This window comes from Macrobrachium nipponense, chromosome 1 (genome assembly GCF_015104395.2).
Source record: "Macrobrachium nipponense isolate FS-2020 chromosome 1, ASM1510439v2, whole genome shotgun sequence".
Taxonomy (NCBI): Eukaryota; Metazoa; Arthropoda; class Malacostraca; order Decapoda; family Palaemonidae; genus Macrobrachium; species Macrobrachium nipponense.
The window spans coordinates 64,397,240-64,417,756 of record NC_087200.1 but is presented as its reverse complement, the minus strand read 5'-3'; the positions used below and the strand labels follow the sequence as shown (position 1 = coordinate 64,417,756).

The following is a 20,517-nucleotide window of genomic DNA, read 5'->3' as shown; positions in this document are numbered from 1 at the left end:
TATATATATATATATTGTTTCCAGATCAACAGACATCAAATAGGAGAAGTTGCCGTATAGATGATTGAATAGAATGATTAGTTTCCATTCATTCAGTTGTATAATCTTGGCCCATCATAGTAGAAAAAATGTAAATGTGTACGTTATTAAATTATCTACCAAAACCAAAATAATAGGTTAATAACTTTCTGTCCGAACATGCTAGTCCGAATAGGATTATCACTATAAAACGAACTCTAACCTTATCCCTGCAATAACTCTAATCCAATGACACAGCCTACGGCACTAAATGTCACGTTGAACACAGCCTATGGCGCTAGATTGCACATTTGACACAGCCTACGACACAAGCTGGTACATTTGACACAGCCTACGGCGCTAGCTGGCGTATTTTAAATATGTTAATAATTTTCTGTCCAAATATGCTAATCACTGTTAAATGATCCCTAGCACTAAACCTGCAATAACTCTAACCCAATGACACAGCCTACGGCGCTAGATTCCACATTTGACATAGCCTACAGCGCTAGATTGCACATTATGCACAGCCTACGGCACTAAATGGTACAGTTAACAGAGCTTACAGCACTAGGCGGTGCATTTCGGAAATACCTTGAGGTATTCAAGAATCGTGAAGGAAATTATTGACTCACAATGACATGATAAAAAAAGGAAAAACAACGATAACAACTTAAAAATATACATTCAAAAGAAACAACAAACAAAAAATAGAGTAACATGAACTCCAACAAAACACTTTTTGTGATTCCTGTTCCCTAAATTCAATGAAGTCTGAACCAGACGCCGGTAGCCGCTATCATTTTTAGGGGCAGTGCATTGTATGAAAATACAGTTATCGTCTTGCTAGATTCTGAGACGGACGCGTTTGGGCGTTGGTTATTAAAGAGATACTTTTGGGCGTTGGATATTAAAGAGATACTTTTGGGCGTTGGATATTAAAGAGATACTTTTGGGTGTTGGTTATTAAACAGACACGTTTGGGCGTATTATGACATTAAGATAGGCCAGCGTGCATTGGACACGTTTGGGGGTAAGGCGATGAGTGGACACGATTGAGTGCGGACTGGCATATTATATATATATATATATATATATATTATATATATATATATATATATATATATATATATATATAATATATATACTATATATGTATATATATATATATATACATATATATATATATATATATAATATATATATATATATATATATATATATATTACACACACATACACTCATATAAATATATATATATATATATATATATATATATATATATATATACATATACATATATGTGTATGTATATATATGTGTATGTGTGTATAGTATGTGTATGTACGAATTCAACAAGAAACTATTCCACTTTGTTCTCAAAATCGTTTCTGACGCAATAGCTATAATTCCACTTGCTGTTCGACTCACATTTCTTGACAGAAGCTGCGAACAAAGGACAAATGCCACATCGATGAAAGGGAACACCTGTGACGGTGATGCCGTGAAAGACAAATTCCTTCGATGCGAAGAAAAGATAAATCATTTATTTCAGCCAAAACAATAACATATTTGTTTCCGATTTTTTTTTTTTTTTCGTAAAGACAACTGGGATTTTGGAATTGCTAATGGGCGACTTTACTCTTTCCACAGTAACATTCAATTCAGCGCTGAAGGCACTTGCAGATAAAAAATCATTTGGAGGCTTCGGCAGAGGAGATGCCTTGATGAAGAACAGGTGTCCACCACGATTATTGTCTCTCTCTCAACAAGTGTTGTGTGGAGAACATCTGTGTTGAGATGAAGCGCCTTCCTGGGGCGCAGTGCAGGACTAAGACTCGTTCGTAATGGTTCAGATTTAGTGACGCCCGAAATTGAGATCCTAAGAAAACTCGTCATTGAAGGATTCCCGCAGTCGGTTTTGCGTTTAGCCGGAGTGGAGGATCGTCATCAAATCGTGTCTGCCATGAAGGTGCTCTTAGCTGCGCTCTTTGTCTTCCTCCTGCACTCAAATGTAAGTCCCTTTTCAAAAGTCGTTCGGTTTGTTCATTGTCTGCAAGTATGTTAGTAAGATATATATATATATAAATATATATATATATATATATATATATATATATATATATATTATATATATATATATATATATAATGCGCCCGTGTGTGTGGCATATGTGTCCATGATTGTATGTCTGGTATTTATATGCATATATGATATATATATATATATATATATATAGTATATATATATATATATATATATATATAATATATAAATAGATAGATAGATAGACAGATAGATAGAGAGAGAGAGAGAGTTTCTTGAAGGCCAAATTTTACTTTAGCTAAGAAAAAATGACCTATACATATACACTCAAAAATAAGAAATAATGAAAATATTATTAAAAGAAAGACACATCAGGAAATTTTTATCGAGATTCCAAAAATTTACTTTTGCATGCACCTTCTTGCTCTCCCACTAAAATGTGAGAGGAGAGAGAGAGAGAGAGAGAGAGAGAGAGAGAGAGAGAGAGAGAGAGAGAGAGAGAGAGAGAGAGAGAAGATGAAGTTGTCTTGCCCCAGTTTTTTCACCCGATTGTAACGCACCACAGTCGACTAATATAATGTTCATAGATTACTGTCTAGATCAGAAGAGTCGCTATATGCTATATGTGTGTGTGTATGTCCGCTTGGAGAACCCCGGGGCATATACCAAGCCAGATGGCTTTCCCTTAGTGGTGTTTTTCCCTTAAATCCAAAGGCCCCGGCCTGACAAGGTGGCTCTACTTGTGGTCTGCTTTCCCCTAGAGGCGTGGATAGCCCTCCTAGCTGGAAGTGTCTCCTTCACAGTTGCCCTTCACAGTCGCAATCCATAGGAAGACCAAGGGTAACCACCATCCAGATAGGACCTCTTCTGTGGCTGTCCTTCTCAAGGGACCAATGGGCCACCCACAAGGGCTGAAGACCTACCTAAAGAGATGCCTATCCTAGGAATCCTCTGCTCCCACTACTGTGAGGATCCTTTTTGGCCTGGCAGGAGTCCTTCCTCCCTCCTGTTAATGCAGCCCTGGAGGAGAGCCTCACTGACTGGAGATCCTTCTCGAGGGCTTCTCTTCTGTGTGTGACCTGGCTTCCTCTGGGAAGGGATCCCCAGGCTCATACAAGGGGATGCCTCCTGCCCTTGTATGAGCCTGCCTCTCTCCTAGGAAGGCAGCCCCAAGTAAGGACCTCTCTTTGAAAATGTTTAGTCTCTACCCCTGAAGTAAGATACTCCTCTGACTATGCTTCTGTCCCTGGCAGAAGCCCTTTCTCTCTCCTGGGAAAGCTATCCTGAGGAGGATCTCACTGCTGCGAATCCCCTGGGGAAGGTATAATAGTGGGAGAGTATCCAGACCAGTCCTTGTTTTGTTAGATATCATAACTGTCTTATTTTCATAATAACCTAACACTTCTAGATAGATATTAAGCTTAATACGATGTTGCAGAAACTTCCCTCAAGTACAGCCTTACAATCAAAGTATCTGGCTAAAACCCCATTGCCTTCTACACATCCTTTCACCGTAAGTCATTCTTAGATTGCACAAAAACGCAGTGGATATTCTTTGTTGATAAATAAATAGGAAAATCTATTGGTACCTTCAAGGAGGATATATATGACAATGATAAATTAAAATAGGAAGAATGATTGAGAGTCACAGTTGTAAGCCAGCCTCACAAAGTTACCAGTTGTATGTGAAGAATACAAAAAAGCTCCAGATTGTCTGATTAAAAATTTATGCCAGAGCCCTTAAGGAAGTCGGTTCTTCGTGGTACAAGTGTATTAAAACCTGATTTGAGAGAGAGAGAGAGAGAGAGAGAGAGAGAGAGAGAGAGAGAGAGAGAGAGAGAGAGAACAATTACCAATAAGCTGAAGTACAGCACTTTAGGCTTATTCTTCGCACACGCACATCCACACACTTGACATTCACTCTTGTGACGGGAAACACCATTATCTCTGAGAGATCCAAGGAAGCTAGGACAAGCATAGTTTGCAATATGGAAGGGGATGGAGAGCCTCCCAGTACGTATTGCATTGGGCACTGAAGCCCTTGCACTGGGGAACATTGTAACTCTCAGGGAGATTCTGGGAGACTGGGAGCAGCTTGCTTTGCAGATGTAAATTCTGAAGAGGCGTCGAAACTTCTGGAAATCTTACTGTAGTCAAGGGATTGACAGTAGAATCTCACTATTGATTCTGAATTTTTTTTTTCTTTCTTTTTTGCTGTACTCCGCTGAATATTAGAATGTAGTTCCGTTGTGCATATGGTGCATATGGAGTTGCCCTGGAGAAGACTATCGTGGATGGTTGAAACATCTGTCGCCCTAGGAATAAACAAATATTGCACTATAGTAGCAGTTTTGTTTATCCTTTCGTGAAGACTGGAAAAGCACTGTAGCCTTATAAAGATTTGCCAGTAAACTGTAGAAACAACATGAGCATTAGCAATGGAAGACAATGAAGAATAAACTGTGCCAGGATATATATATATATATATATATATATATATATATATATATATATGTTTGTGTGTGTGGTGTGAATTGATATATATATATATATATATATATATATATATATATCTATATATATATATATATATATATATATATGTATACACACACTAGCTGACCAACCCGGTGCTGCCTGGGAGAACTCTGAACGAAAGTCGATCATTTACCTTAGAAAGGAATAACACTTGATGTGTTTATTTAAAGTGATGAATTCTAGACATAATTATTATTAATTACAGGAAAGAAAAGCATTATCAATTATAGGACACATGCTGTACACAGCAAAAGAATTCACAGATGTAGGACCATTTTTCTAAGCGTGGCTGCAATTCCAGTCACGTTACTCGGACAGACACTATGTTATGTAAGGTAAAGGATGCGGAGTAATATTATACATGCTTTTTGTAAATGCTTATAAAAAAGTTGAAAACTAAGAAATTAAAAAGAAATATTAATTTTCCCAAATTAACTCACAGTCTACCGAAAGATAGCGAGCAGTGCAGTATACTCACCGCAGTTGCAAAATAATTTGGATGTAAAAGAAGTGTGTTGCAAGGGAAATATATTTTTTATGACTTTACAAATAAAGTTCAGCAATAATGTGCTTAAAAATAATAGCAGAGACGAAAGAAGATCCTAAACAGCTTAAACTATTTAAAAAATCAATAACGAAATGACATCGGCCCATAAAATCGCTTTTTTCCTTCGCCCCTTAAATAAAACAACAAAGACGGCATTTAAACTCCCACAAGTCAAGAGCCCCGTTACAGTGAACCGCAGGCGCTATTTAAATGTCCTGATGGGGTTCAGAAAATGCAGGTGTCCGCTGACTTGTGCAAATGAATGGAGGGGAGGGGGACGATTTAAACCATTCATTTAGCAGGAAGAATTTAAAGGTATTCATTCAAACTGAACTGAACTATTTGATTCAACGGCGTTTAAATGGCTCTACCCCTTTTTAAAAGCTAGAGAGGTGTTGCCATTTGATATTAAACGATGTTTTACTAAAATGTACTTTTATGTGTTTTTAGAATATTTTAGTGAGCTTTTATAGTTTAGAATATGTTTTAAGCTTAGGTTACATTTAATATTGTTTAAAATATCTGATTAAAAGGTAACGTGTGAGATAGTCCATGTTTAATGTAAGTTTCTCCCGGAATTCATAAAAAATGTAAAATCAAAGATCTCTCTCTCTCTCTCTCTCTCTCTCTCTCTCTCAGTGCCTGGCGTTTGTAATTATACTACAGCCATCTCCCTCTCTATACGTATATTGAGAAGACTAGACTATTCAGTCTATGGCCACAGGATTTCTTAGTGATAAGATGTCAATTTGTTCAGTTTTCGTCCTGATAATGTCGGCTTATTGAATTAAATTGAAAACTGAATTTAGGCCAAAGGCCAAGCACTGGGACCTATGAGGTCATTCAGCGCTGAAACGGAAATCGACAGTAAAATGTTTGAAATGTGTAACGGGAGGAAAACCTCAAAGCAGTTGCACTATGAAAGAATTGTTAGAAGAGGGTGGAAAGTATGGGAAAAAAATTATTATGGAGGGAGGTACAGTAAAAGGAGCGAAAAGGGTTGCGGCTCGGGGCCGACTGGATCTGCAAAGAACCTCAGGTAATGCCTGCAGTGTACCGCGTGGGATGTAATGACGTCACTAACCCCCTACGGGGTTTTTGGCTTATAAACAGGCACATTCAAGCTGCCAACCGCACACATGAGCTGCCCTGATTGGCCCTTGGTGGGCACTTCATACCCCAGCAACCAATCATCATTGCGGGAAATTGTTTTTTTTTATTCATATTTATTTATATATTTCTGTAAGCTAAAATTGGTCACTGTATCATCATTAATTAAATAGGAATGCAGTCAGTTTTGGCGTGGAAGTAAAGAACTTCAATTTTACTCTCCATGGTGCTAATAGTTAGACAGTCGACCTTAGGCAGCCTCCAGCCGAAGTCTTGAAATGTTTATTCATAAGTTTTTCAAAATGCATGTCAGGGTTTAAAGGTAACTTGCAAACGGTACGCATTTGTAACTGTGGGTTCCACTAAGAATCTTGCCAGTTAGTAAGGTCAAGTTTCTGCCAATCTGTAAGCCCGTCCAGATAAACGTCTCTCAATATGACAGTGCCTTTTCCAGGCTACCGATCATCAGTGTTATCAGACGTGACTTGGCCTATTTTTCAAGCTTTTCGCTTACTCGGGGAGTAAGGCTACAAACTACTTTGTTGTTGTTGCTGCTGTTGTTCTTGTTAGGGTGGTAGGGGAGTCCTATGGAAAAATCTAAAAATGTCTGAAAAAAGTATTTCACGTTGAGTTAAAGTTAAAGGAATTTTAGGATAGGATATTTATGAGTTATTTATTAGAATGAAAATGTGAAAACTAAATAATATTCATGTTAAACAGTATAGAAAAATTATTTCTAATAAAATATATCGTATTTATTTAATATTCGATGGTGAAGCAACGCTCTATTTGACCTTAGATTTTAGCAGGTGCCCCGAATAAGCTGGAGGTCGGATGAAGCCTTGTGTCAGTTCTCTCCTCTGCTCACCTGTAATTGTTCCTTCCAGGCAGTGAGTTGTGGCGATCCAACGTTCGAGGAGCTGAAGAGTCAACTCCCAATCACCCTGTCTCCGAACGGCAGTGACCAGTACTTCTTCTTCATCATCCCAGTACAGAAGAGCGACGATCCTCAGATTATTCTGCAGATGGCGCAAGCACAGAGTATTTCCAACAGAACTAATAACTCTGTTGCTTCCACCGTGATTGACACCGTAAATCACAACATAAGTGTTTCAGCATCCGGGGAGTGAGTAGTGTCTCTTGAAGGTGTACAAATATATATATATATATATATATATATATATATATATATATATATATATATATATATATATAATATATTATATACCATATATATATATATATATACATATATATATTAGTATCTGTATATATATGTATATATATATGTATGTATATGTGATATATATATATATATATATATATATAATATATATATATATATATATATAAAATCACCATAACGTGATTGGAATTTTTGAAGTACTAAAGTCCACACTTATGTAAGATGTGTATTAAAAAATTCTTAAAAGACGGGAGCTTCGTCTACTTGATTAGTGGACCGCGCACGGCTGATGAGGTCTACTGTATAGTAGACGAAAGCTCTCGTCTTTTAAGAATTTTTAATACACATCTTACATAAGTGTGGACTTTAAGACGCGTCACTGTAGTCCTCAGTTCCTGTCTTCCGCGGTTCGAGCCCACGAGACAACAAACTTATATGTATATAAAAAAAATACAGTTGGTTAACATTATTTCCCATGTAGAGCGAATTGGGCATTAAAGGACATTTGTAGCTATATATATATATATATATATATATATATATATATATATGTGTTGTGTGTGTGTGTGTGTGTGTGTATGTGTGTGTATGTATGTATGTATATATATAATATATATATATATATATATATATATATATATATTAAACAGGCGGAGGTTTATCTAAACCCAACTATACAATGAAGGTAAGGGAAGCACACCAACAGGTCAAGGAACTCATATTTATTAAGTTGCAACGTTTCGAAGCCAACCAGCAGGCCTCATTTTCAAGCTAAAAAGTAACAATATCTAATTAGTACAATAAAATTAAGCTACAATATTAAAATACACAATGTAAAGTACAATAAAACAATCACAGTTAAAAACACAAAAATATTTTAACAGCAACTGCTTTCCCACCCAGTTGTTCTTTAAGCATGTCTCCAAATTTTTTTAAATAATATTTTTGTTCCACGTCATCCTACTCCTCACGTTCCTAAATTACCGTTCTATGCTAGCCTTCCTTTTATTCACAATACAACTTATATAAGGAACTCCACGCTTTAATGTCTGGTCATCTCCCTTGCCATGAAAATCAAAATTATACCTACAAACCCACTGAATATCGGTAGCCTTTCAACTTCAAGGACCGTTTGGATCCATTGATGACCTCATGTGTCATTTACAAGTTTACTTATCTCGATGTAATCGAGAGAAAAACCTATATTGGATCGACACATAGGTACTTTAAGGTCCGAATCGACAGTCATAGAGCTATCAGCTATAGAACTGGCACTAAGCTTTCGAATCCCGAATTTTCCAACATAAGGGATCATACCGATAAATGCAGGTATTCGATCCAGTACAAGGACTTTCAGGTTTGGGCAGAGCTTCCAATCACAAGGTTTTAACAATTAATGAATCTTTGTTTATTAAAAAAAAAAAACTGGTCCCTCACTGAACACCCATGCCACGTCTACACCTCTTTACCTCTCGTGAACTGCTTACGTTTTTTGTTAGTCCTTCCTCTGTCTTCACACTCAACGGTTGGTCCTTATTTGTGTTTTTAACTATGATTGTTTTATTGTACTTTACATTGTGTTATTTTATATTGTAGCTAATTTTATTGTACTAATTAGATATTGTTACTTTTTAGCTTGAAAATGAGGCCTGCTGGTTGGCTTCGAAACGTGCAACTTAATAAATATGAGTTCCTTGACCTGTTGGTGTGCTTCCCCTACCTTCATTGTATATATATATATATATATATATATATATATATATATATATATATATATATACATATACATATACTATATATATATATATATATATATATATATATATATATATATAAATATATATATATATGTATGTACATAATATGTACGTGTCGAACATGAAAGCTAAATTTTTAATACCCATTCAGCTATGCTTTTGGGATAGGCTGTTTTACAGCCAATTTCTGAAATTATTTTTTAAATTTAATCGAAAAGAGCGTCGCATAGCATTTTCATGTTTCTCATTATTATGAAAAATTTAAAGATAGATATAACAGAACAGCAATGATACAAGTTTCATTAAAGTAAGTAGCTAAGTTTATATAGGCGATTCGCTCTCTTAATATGCAATAAGCTGAGTTCCTTAACAGCCGTGCAAAGGGGCATATATTATATATATATATATATATATATATATATATATATATATATATATATATATATGCATCGAGCTACAAATGTCCTTTGATATCTAATTCGCTCTACATCGGAATTAATATATTTTCATATATTTAACCGAAGGGGAATTTTTTAGTCGATAAGAAATTTGTCGGCTCACGGCGCGAACCATCGAACCCAACAAATTCAGGACGCACAGTGAAGCCTTAAACCACACCTCCACCATCCTGAATTTGTTGGGTTCGATTGGTTTGCGGCCGTGAGCAGACAAATTTCTTATCGACTAAAAAAATTCCTCGTCGGTTAACATCTATGAAAATATATTAATTCCGATGCAGAGCGAATTAGATATTAAAGGACATTTGTAGCTCGATGCATATATATTATATATATATATATATATATATATATATATATATATATATATATCTATATAGATTATATTAAATCTTAACATATATATATACTGATTAATTATATAATATAATATAATATTATATATATATATATATTATAATATATATAATTAGATACATATATAATAAATAATGTTATCAAACGTAAGCCAGTATACGACCATGTGGATTAAACCCACAACTACTGATCAGTCTATATTGTTGAAAATAATGAAAGGTGTCTCAGAGACTTCCATTTTGACTTCCATTTCCATAACATAAACTTTCTACTAATACCTGACAGCTGCAAAACATCTTCTCCAAACTTTCAGGGGCCTCGACCTGGACAAGTTCTTCGTCATGCCAGATCCCGAGGAGGAGGGCAGCAGCTTCAATTTCCAGGTGCCCGTGGTCGTGCCCCTCGATTTCCGGTTCTCCTACAGCGCGGACGCATCCAGCACCGCCCTGCCTGAATGCTCGGTCGACACCCGCACCTGGAAGAGAAAGTCATCGCGAGGATTGCAGAGAAACTGCAACTCGACGGTAAAAACAAATGACAGTACACTAATGCGCGCGTTTGATTTGAGACGGAGATGGAAAGAAAGCTTTAGACTTTCAAGGCAAAACTATGACTGGTTTGAGAGACGCGCAGGAAGATATACACAGAACAACGTCATGCAGTGGCGGATTTATGAGGGGGGTTGGTGGGGGGACCTTGTCGCGTGCGCCCCTCCCTCCCCCCTTGGATATAAATAATACAACATTGTTTTCTTTCAATAAATCATTATTAGTAGTTAAAATTTGCTTAGTTAATGATTATCTCAACAACAGCAACAACTGTACAACAACAAAAACAATAATAACAATAGCAACCCCTACGTATGTATATATATATTTATATATATATGTGTGTGTGTGTGTGTGTGTGTGTGCGCGCGTGCACACGCGTGCATACATATATAAATATTGTTATATATGTGTACATGTTACATATTACATATATATATATATATATATATATATATATATATATATATATGTGTGTGTGTGTGTGTGTGTGTGTGTGTGTATGTGTGTGTGTGTATGTGTGTGTGTGTGTGTGTGATAATCCTAAGTGGTCCCTCATGAAAGATTTCTAGATCCTTCACTGGTAGGATGTAAAAGAAAGAGAGATATAGAGTGCGTACGTCTTAAGCGAAGTCCACCAAAGGACAGACTGCATCTAAAATATAGTTTGTAGTTCAAAGCATTGAATCATCTCCGTTAGTATGCTACTTTCTCGCTGAAACAGTATTCCTTGTCTGGCTGCTGTTTATTCCACCCGGAGTAAAATCCTAGATCCCAAGTCTCATGGAAAACCAGATCTAAGTGGAATCCAATCTCTTTGCATTGGAGAAAAAAACATTATAGGTCTTTATCATTATGAATGAATGAACATGGTCATTGCTTAAACATTCGGAAGTCAGAAGATTCCACAACTGCTCTAGGCAGATTATTCCACTATTAGTTACAGAGAAAACGAAACTGGCGAACTGTGCAGTATTTTAACTATATCATTTAAACACGAGAAGCATCACTAGCCTTTGTATATGTGTTGACAGGGCAGCCATCATGGGACCACAGCGACCTGAACGTCAGAATCCGCAAGATGAAGGACGCCCTATCGGGCGTCACCATCGACCTCATCACTTCGGCGACCGAGCTCTCGACGTTCGCTAACGTCATCCAGAAGACTAAATACCTGGCAGATATCAGGTACTATTACGTCATCAACAACGTAACGGAGGTAAGTCGATAATAATAGAATTAAACTGAATGTAGAATTTAAGGCAGAATGTGTGGTTGAGCTACGTCACCAATCGTTATGGAGGCGATGTTTATTTTAATAAAATGTTGGATAGTGAAATAACCTAATTCATTGTTTGAATGGTTTTTCCTTTACAAGCAAGCGAGGATATTCCTGTTTATCTTTTGTTCGTATGTTTTATTTTCGATTCGATAATATTTTTGAGAGTATATACATGTATATATATATATATATATATAGATATATATATATATATATATATTTATATATATATACACACACACACAACCACACACACATATATATATTATATATATATATATATATATATTAATTATATTATATATATATATATATATTAATATTAAGGTAAGAAACAATGATACTAATATAGATAAGGAATGAGACTAATTGACCCGGTTAAAGTACGATACGTACAGTGACTGTCTCAAAGCGCAAACTTTAGTACTCGTATAGAGTTATAGTGGAAGGAGGTGAACCCTGGTTGGGCGACTGCAATCATAAACACAAATTTCCTAACCCGTTTACTATTTATTCCTACTAAGCATTATTTTCTTTGTCTTTCTCAGCTGACTGGGGATCACGCTTCCCTCATGGCGGAAGGGGTGAACACCTACGAGCTGCTAGACCGTTGCATTAAGATTGCAGCGAAAACCCCCCCCCCCCAAGGAATAAGCAAGTTTGAAGATGACCACCTGGCAATGAATCAGCCTTAATTTGTCGCTTGTGCAATCACTGGTCAGTTCCTCAGACATTAATAAAATTCATCCTCTTTTCATATTTTCTTTCTTCCATCTTATTTCATTGATTCATTGTGCAACTGCTAGGTTTTCCTCCTGTTACACCTTTTAAACTTTTCACTGGCAATTTCCATTTCAGCGCTGAACGACCTCGTGGGTCCCAGTGCTTGGCCATTGGACTAAATTCTATACTATTCTGTCTGGGTTTTAACTCGGTGTGTATCCACTTCTGCGGTGTGTTTAGTACGTGCCCGCTGGGGGTAAGTCTACCATAAAAATAAAACCAAAAAAAAACAGACTGTAAACTATTCATAAAAGATAATGGCTCTCAAGAATTATTAGTCCTAGAAAACGACAACGGAAATCACCTGGGGTGATCTTTTATTGTACTCTTTTTCAGTGGTCTGGAATCGTGTACGTATGTATTTATCATTTTCATGATCTTATATATATTTTTTAATACTCGTCAGTAGTTTAGTGCCCTTTTTCTTTCATGGCTCTCTGAATACACATTATAGTATCACGCATTCAAGATGTGGTAAAAGCACAGACGTGGTAAAAACACATAGACTTTGTGGGAAAGAAAACAAGAATACTACAAAGGGCACTTGCAGTAAAAAAACTATAACTCACCATAGCGGATAAGATCATCAAATATTTCACCACGAACTGGAACTTTATGTCTTTAACATTGTAAATTATTTTCCAGCGAATGTATTTTCATATTTTCAGTCCAGGTGATGCTGACAGTGGGCAGAATTTGTGGGGTATGGTACTGTACCAGTGACTTTTATCGACTAGGGGACGGAATTTTCTGAATATTCACGTCGTTGTCAAATATTTGCTCATAAATCTCCCTAGATTTTCGTGGCAATGTAGTTTTCATTGCACGGAAAAAATGCGCTTTTTTTTCTCTTGTCTTGCAAGATATGAGTGCTGTTAGAAAATCCGTGAAGTATCAGTCCCAAGGAAACTGATGTGTATACAGTAAGCAAAAGTTTAATGTAATTTACTCATCAAAACTCTTGATCTCTTTTATAATATCAGTTAGTTGCATCTTTACACCTACAAGTCCATCTCGCACCCCCCTCACTGCAAAAAAAAAAAAAAAAAAAAAAAAAGTAGAAAAACTTGAAGAGCATGTTCCATAATACTCCCGAAGACTTGGCTACTGCTTGTAACACTTCCGATAACTGCATAGATACTGATAAGCCTACTGGCGTCATATGCTTCAGATATTTTGTTCTGCCTTCCCAGGAATAAAGATTAGGATCTTTATTTAGTACTAAAAAGCAGTTGCTCAAAGTCCTGTTTATTTTTACTCTGCTCATGGGTAATGCAAATCTGGACTTTGTAATTGTTGGCTGAGTTGGCCTAATGACAACACGGCTCGTCTTGACCTTGGTGCCACGGTCTATTCGAGAGATTATCCTGTTTTACCACAGAAACTTTTGTATCACCTACAGCGCTGTAAAGACTGAATTTAAATGTTCGCGTTCATCTCGCAGAGTAACATCTATGTTCTGCTGATGTGTCACGATGTCACAACATTCAGTGCCAGAGATCGTATTTATTCTATGTAGGTAGCTACTGCAAAGCCGCTGAACTGCGTTTAAGTTATCTTTTGTTACTTCGTTTTCCTTTTATTTTATGCTTTTCTCTTGTTACACGTTTTATTATTCGAAACCTTGCTTTGCAGAATAAAGGGAACTCTTTTGCTTTTTTCCATATGAATGTACGCTCATATCCAATATTAAGAATAATGATGTGTTTGAATAGTTCAGATAATAAAAAATGTTACGTAGCCAGGCTACGTAACATTAACTTAATATTACGTGAATCAACTTAGTATTACGTTAATTAACTTCATATTATTGATAATTTCTTTGGCAGATCGACATGATCAAATCGTCAGTTGCAACCACCCTGACGCAGTTCAAGTCAGCATTGGCTTTGACCAGAGACCTGCAGATACAAGAAGCCAACGCAGAAAACGGAGCATAAACAAACAGCAGCAGCAACAACAGCTACTAAGGCAAACAGGACGTCCTTGGAGTGAGTTTAACCTTAGAGGCTGCTGATCTTGCAACGAGAGGGTACAATATGACACATCACAAATCCTTATTACCTGTTGGATGCTGTAATTCACAGATTTCGCTAAAGATTAAATACCCAGTCGGCGTTAAGGAGACAAGTTTTACATATTCCATCGATGAAATTATCTCTGAATCAGATGTTTATGCTTATTTATCACTAAAAAATGAGATCGTGTATTATTTGCCTAATTTGGAAAATAAAGTCGACCTTTGGACGAGAAACCTATAGAAATTTCCCATTTTGTCTTATTTCTTAGCTGATTTTAAAAGCACCAACAAATGCAAACAAGAATGTAAAGATCACATGAATTGTCATTAAAATAAAATTATTTAAATTTAACTCTTTTAGTAGCTTGCATTAGCCATTTTTCCAAAACTTTATAGAAAAACCTTAATGAGTTCTTAAGTTAGTGTGGTCTTGGGGTGGGGGTTTGCAAAGGTAAAGATTGGAAGCTGTTGGTGATTGTGTAAAAGACCGTAGATCGTAGAATCGTCATTTCGTCATCCCCCGTCGGCGACTCGGAGCTATCAAATACCATCTGAGATGTGATTAGTGTCTTGTGGTTGTTATAATGTAAGATTGTTTTGGTATTAGCGCCCTACACTGAAGTTTAATGAGGTGAGTTTTAGTTTACACATTGTTCTTTTCTATTTTAATCTACAAGCTATTTAGGCATTCTTAAGAATTAAGGAGATGAACTAAAATCTCAACTGATAGCCTAGCTACCTCCTAGGCTATAGCCTAATTAGCCTATGATTACCAGGATCGACTGCGGTGTTACCCCCTAGAAAAGTTTTGGTAAAAAAACAATTTCCTTCATCCAGGGGTGGGTATTTCTACAGAAGCAATCCGCGGTGGCCTAGACTATGGCAATTGACGTTTTCCTATGTTATTTTACTTGCTGTACAAGATTTGAAAGTAGGGTAAACAACCACGTGGAATGGCCAAAAGTACTTATAAAGCTTTAAACAGAGGGTAATGAAAAGGGTGGCCAACGCAGTGGAAACCACCAAAACCCTTTCAAAATTTTTACTTATGATTAAATAACTTAGAAGATTGATGCCATCTCGATGTTTGCAGAGTCGCTTGTGTCAACAAACTTCCCATTTCCTGTGATAAATCCGCACACCACTTGTACCCATTGGCACTGGGGCACTTTCATCACAACAATTGGAAAATGGTCCTTGGCCAAAGCGTTTTTAAGGAAACTACTGTTTTGGTAGAAGACGACAACAAAGTGTGCACTAGATAATTATTTAAATAAATAGTAAAACATCAATATTTTACATATTTATGATGATTAATTTGAAAATATTCGTTATTGAAAAAGTAACTCGATTCCTGACTCAAATTTAAGTAATTATTTTCGGAAATTAGAATGTTTTTTAAGTCCTGTATTATGACGTCATGAAATCTTGACTTTCGTACCTATTGTAAATGAATTGCTATACTCAACTTTCATGCACAACAGTTTACCAGTTATTCATGCAGATTGTTTTCAGCTATTCATGTACTAATTTTTATAATCGTAATGCGCACATATATCTTTATTATTTACTTTTTGGATATATGAAGATGTGTTACTGCCGGATTACCGCCGTAGTGTGACGCAATTGCTATTGCTCCCTTGGCCTCTTGTCTGTTTTCACACCATAAGAAATTAATGGGGCTGAATTTGCAATGACCAGAAAGTCGTTAAAAGAGGAAAGTTAGCATTGAGGAGCATAGCTAGCCTGTAAAAAAATACTTGATTACAAAAAACTGATTGACAACTAAGCAGCATACCTACTATGGTGTTTCAGAGACAGTGCAAGCACGTTTTGGCCAATATTTCTGTATCAGAACGAGATTTTGCTACAGGGTATTACACCCAGTGCCGTAATTTATAAGGGTATTGTGAATCACTAATCGTAAAGAATAATGACACTTGTCCCTTTACCAAGAGACAAAAACTCCATTATCCAGAAATGGATACGAACACAGCACTAAAAAGCTCCACCTACCCTCTCCCCCCTACCTCCACCGCCACCCGTCCTTCTTCCTTCCTTCACCTTCCCTTCTCTCTCTCTCTGTTCCCAATTGGTATGTGCTTACCCTCCAAACTGGGTTTAAGACTTACACAAACGTGGGAAATTGGTTGAAATTAGCCTATGTATTGAAGTATATATACATAAATATTAAAGCAATATCATTATTGCATTACTATGACAACTAGAATTCATGGAAACAGTTTATGATTAATGCATCGGCGTATGTGTGAGCTCCACTAATGGTGCAACAATGATTTTGCCATTCTTTAGCATGCAAACATTAAAGGTTACATTTATTTTCTGGCATTTACAGTTATTAAAAACAAAATCAAAAATACTAATAGAAACTTAAATCAATTTGAAAAGTGCTAGCAAAAAAAATTTTTTTTTATTTTTTATATAATCCACTAATCGTCATCTGCTGCGCGATGGTTTTATACATTCAACTTCCCTGCCAGATATATACTTAGCTATAGACTCCGTCGTCTCCGACAGAATTTCAAATTCGCGGCACACACTACCGGTAGGTCAGGTGATCTACGCCCTGCCCTGGGTGGCAGGACTAGGAACCATTCCGTTTTCGTAATCAGAATTCTTGTCGCCCGGGCCATCAACATTTGTTGTTGGTTCCTCTCGATTGGTTTTTCTTTTTTCACCGGCAATTTGATCTTCTTGACCGACTTTTGGTGACGTATCTGGATTGTTGGATTGGCATACGCTTTGTGGACTGTTTTGTGGACTTGATTTTGGTTTGGATTTTCATACATTCAACTTACCTGTCAGATAATATACATAGCTATAGACTCCGTCGTTCCCGAACAGAATTTCAAATTTCGGCACTCGCTACAGGTTAGGTCAGGTGATCTACCAACCGCCCTGCTCTGGGTGGCAGGACTAGGAACTATTCCCGTTTTCTAATCAGATTCTCTCTGTCGCGCGGGTATCAACATTGTTGTTACTTCTCTACTGGAATTAGTGATTGTTTCGCAAAGCTTCTTGATTCATCTCTCGCTGATTATTTTTTTTTTGGTGACGTACTTGGATCGTTGTTTGGCATTCGCTATGTGGGACTGTTTTTTTGGACTTGGTTTTTGGAATTCGTGAATATGTCTGGACTCTAGTGGTTTAGTTTCAGAGGTGTGTGTGAATGAGGGCTCGTTAAGGTGAAGGATTTCCGCCGAAAGACTTCGGTAGATCCTCACACTATTGTAGTGGGTGTAGAATGGCTGAATGCTCGATTTGAGAATACGTGTGACGAGTGTGAGAAATTGAGTGCACAAGAGTGGAAGAATCTAACTTCTTACTTGAAGAAGTTAGAGAAGATAGAGAGAGGAAGGCGGCTTATAAAACCCGCAGAATGTCTGCTTCTCATGATTTACTATCTAGTTCTGTAGCTTCTTCCTCTGATAATCATGCCATTCTGTTTCAGCCCGTTCACAAATTGCTAATCCCTCTAGTTCTGCTTCGGAAATAGCAGAACTTAGAGCTTCCCTTCAGAAAAAATGCAGGAAAAGGTCGCAGCATTGAAGGTAAGGAAAGTGAATGTGGTTTCGCTAGTGATATTAGTGTCCCCAGTGTAGTGGAGGGGGCGTCTGGTCGTCTCTGCGACGCTCCCAGGCCTAGACCTCTTCCAAGCTCCCTGGCCCGGCCCGGAGGAGAAGGAATGTCGAAAGCCGTACGGGGGTTGTGGAGAATCCCCAACGATCAGGCGTCCCTTCGGCAGAATCGAGCATATCAATATGCCAAGGACCGCTATAGGAAAAGCGTCCTTCGAGAGTGCTTTTTCTTCGTCTAGTTCGCCTTCTCCGAGAAGAGGATGGAAGGAGTCGAAACTTTCCCGTCCGCTGAAGAGGAGTATGAAAGAGCATGAACTCAATTCGAGTCCCGAACGCTTCTCTAAAGAAAGGAGCGCCTTCGGTAATAAAGAAGGCGAGAATACATTCAGACTCTGGGTCTGGAAGGGATCCTAGAGCGCTTCCAGATCTCCCTCTCCTGGTTCGAAAGACTCCTCAACCCAGGAGAATATTAATGAATATGCAAGAGCAATTAGCCTCGTTAGTAGGAACTCTTTATAAGGAGCCTACTCGCAAGAAGGATGATAGGCTTCCTATTAAAAGATCTAAATACCGATCTCCTGTTGGGCGCGACGCACCCTTCAGGGAAGTTGTCGCACAAGCGGCCATCTCTGGGGTGGGGGAGCAATGCGTTAGACAGGAGAGAAGTAAGAAAGGAAGTTACTCCTGTCAAGAGTAGGGTGCCAACCAGAAGCCAGGCTCCGAGTAGGCGCAAAGAGCCAGTACAACATTCAAGATCTTCAATCAAGCGCCAAGAGTTAGCTGAAGAGGAAGATCCTGTTAGGAGTAGAGCGCTTGTGAGACGGAAAGCGCCTACCGGAATCAATACTCCTACTAAACATCAGACGCATTCTAAGGATCAGGAGTATTTGGAACGACGTGCTCCTACCAGGCGCCAGGAGTCGTCGGACCTAGATACTCCTCCCAGGCGCCAGGAGTATTCTGAACTGAATACTCCTCCCAGGCGCCAGGAGTATTCCGAAGCTTATACTCCTCCCAGGCGCCAGGAGTACTCTGGACCTAATACTCCTCCCAGGCGCCAGGAGTATTCCGAAGCTTATACTCCTCCCAGGCGCCAGGAGTATTCTGAACTTAATACTCCTACCACGCGCCAGGAGTATTCTGAACAAGATGCGCCTACTAGAAGCCAGGAGTATTCGAGGCGCTCTGCGCCTGCCAAGCGCCAGGAGTATTCCAAACATGTTACTCCTCCTAGGCGAGATACTCCTGCTGTACACCAGGCGCATTCCTCGTATGAAGAGCCTGACACTCGTAAGAGAGTAAGAGAAGAGTCAGAAGAAAGAAGGGAGCCTTCTCCTTCCGAGCCTATCAACCCAGAAGATGCCTCGGAGGACGAAATGAAGGAAGGATCTTCTAATTATAAAGTTCTTTCGTCCCTTCTATTGGAGGAATATGGAGACTCTTTGTTCTGGAGAGGGAGGCTTCAACCTTCCGGACTCACCAGTGGTAGCTTACACACTCCCCCTGAAACCCCCCCAAGAGCGCTAAACCACGCCCCCTTGGGCGGTGCTATCAGAGACGAGCGGGTTGACTCGGCAAAAGTAGTCACAATTTTGAAGTTGACTTCGGCATAGAAGGTTCTCTTTTCCCTCCCGCTCTGCCCACTGCTAAAATATGAAGAGGCAAATTCTTTCCTACGTGGATGTTCATCGGCTGAGTGACGACTCCAGCGAGAGGAGAATGTAGACCGTAACAAAAAACGTCCACAATCGACTGCAGGAAGTGAAATGCCTTCAAATTCTGATATCGTGAATATATTTGTTACTCCAACAGAATCAACTCTCATGAAAAATTATTCAGCAAAGGGTAAGGTTTTAAATTCTGTTTACAACGAAACCGGCATATGGAAAGCAGCGGAGTTAGACTTATGACGTCACAAATGCAAATGGCGGCCCACATACGTAAGTTTGTTATTGTTTTGAATGGCTGGAGCAGCCAGTTCCGAACGTAGCGTAACTGCGTAAGTAGCGTAAGCAAAGCATGTGCATGATGATTACTACATGAATAATGGTAGAAAACCAGCTAAATGCTCCAATTTATATATAACAAGCTTATAACTAGGTATACAATACAAATTGCTTGCTTGACACATCAAAACCACGTAGCTTAATAGGTAGTAGGCTAGGCACAGGTAAGTTAGGCTGTTCGAGTTCACGTTTCTCATTTTTAAACCTATCGATGCTAGCCTAGGCCCTGGGGGGCGATCTGCAAAGGGTTACATAGGAAGCA

General features: G+C 38.1%; 1 protein-coding gene across 1 annotated transcript; it reads left to right on the top strand.

Moving 5' to 3' along the window:
* Positions 1-1,818: 1,818 nt before the first annotated feature.
* On the top strand, positions 1,819-12,474 carry LOC135220184 (uncharacterized; the record flags this gene model as incomplete). The annotated part of the gene is given in 5 exon segments (XM_064257470.1): positions 1,819-2,032; positions 7,147-7,385; positions 10,331-10,541; positions 11,600-11,784; positions 12,396-12,474. Coding segments are annotated over 3 exon segments (334 nt in total), but the record flags the coding sequence as incomplete, so codon positions are not given.
* Between the last annotated feature and the right edge of the window lie 8,043 nt (positions 12,475-20,517).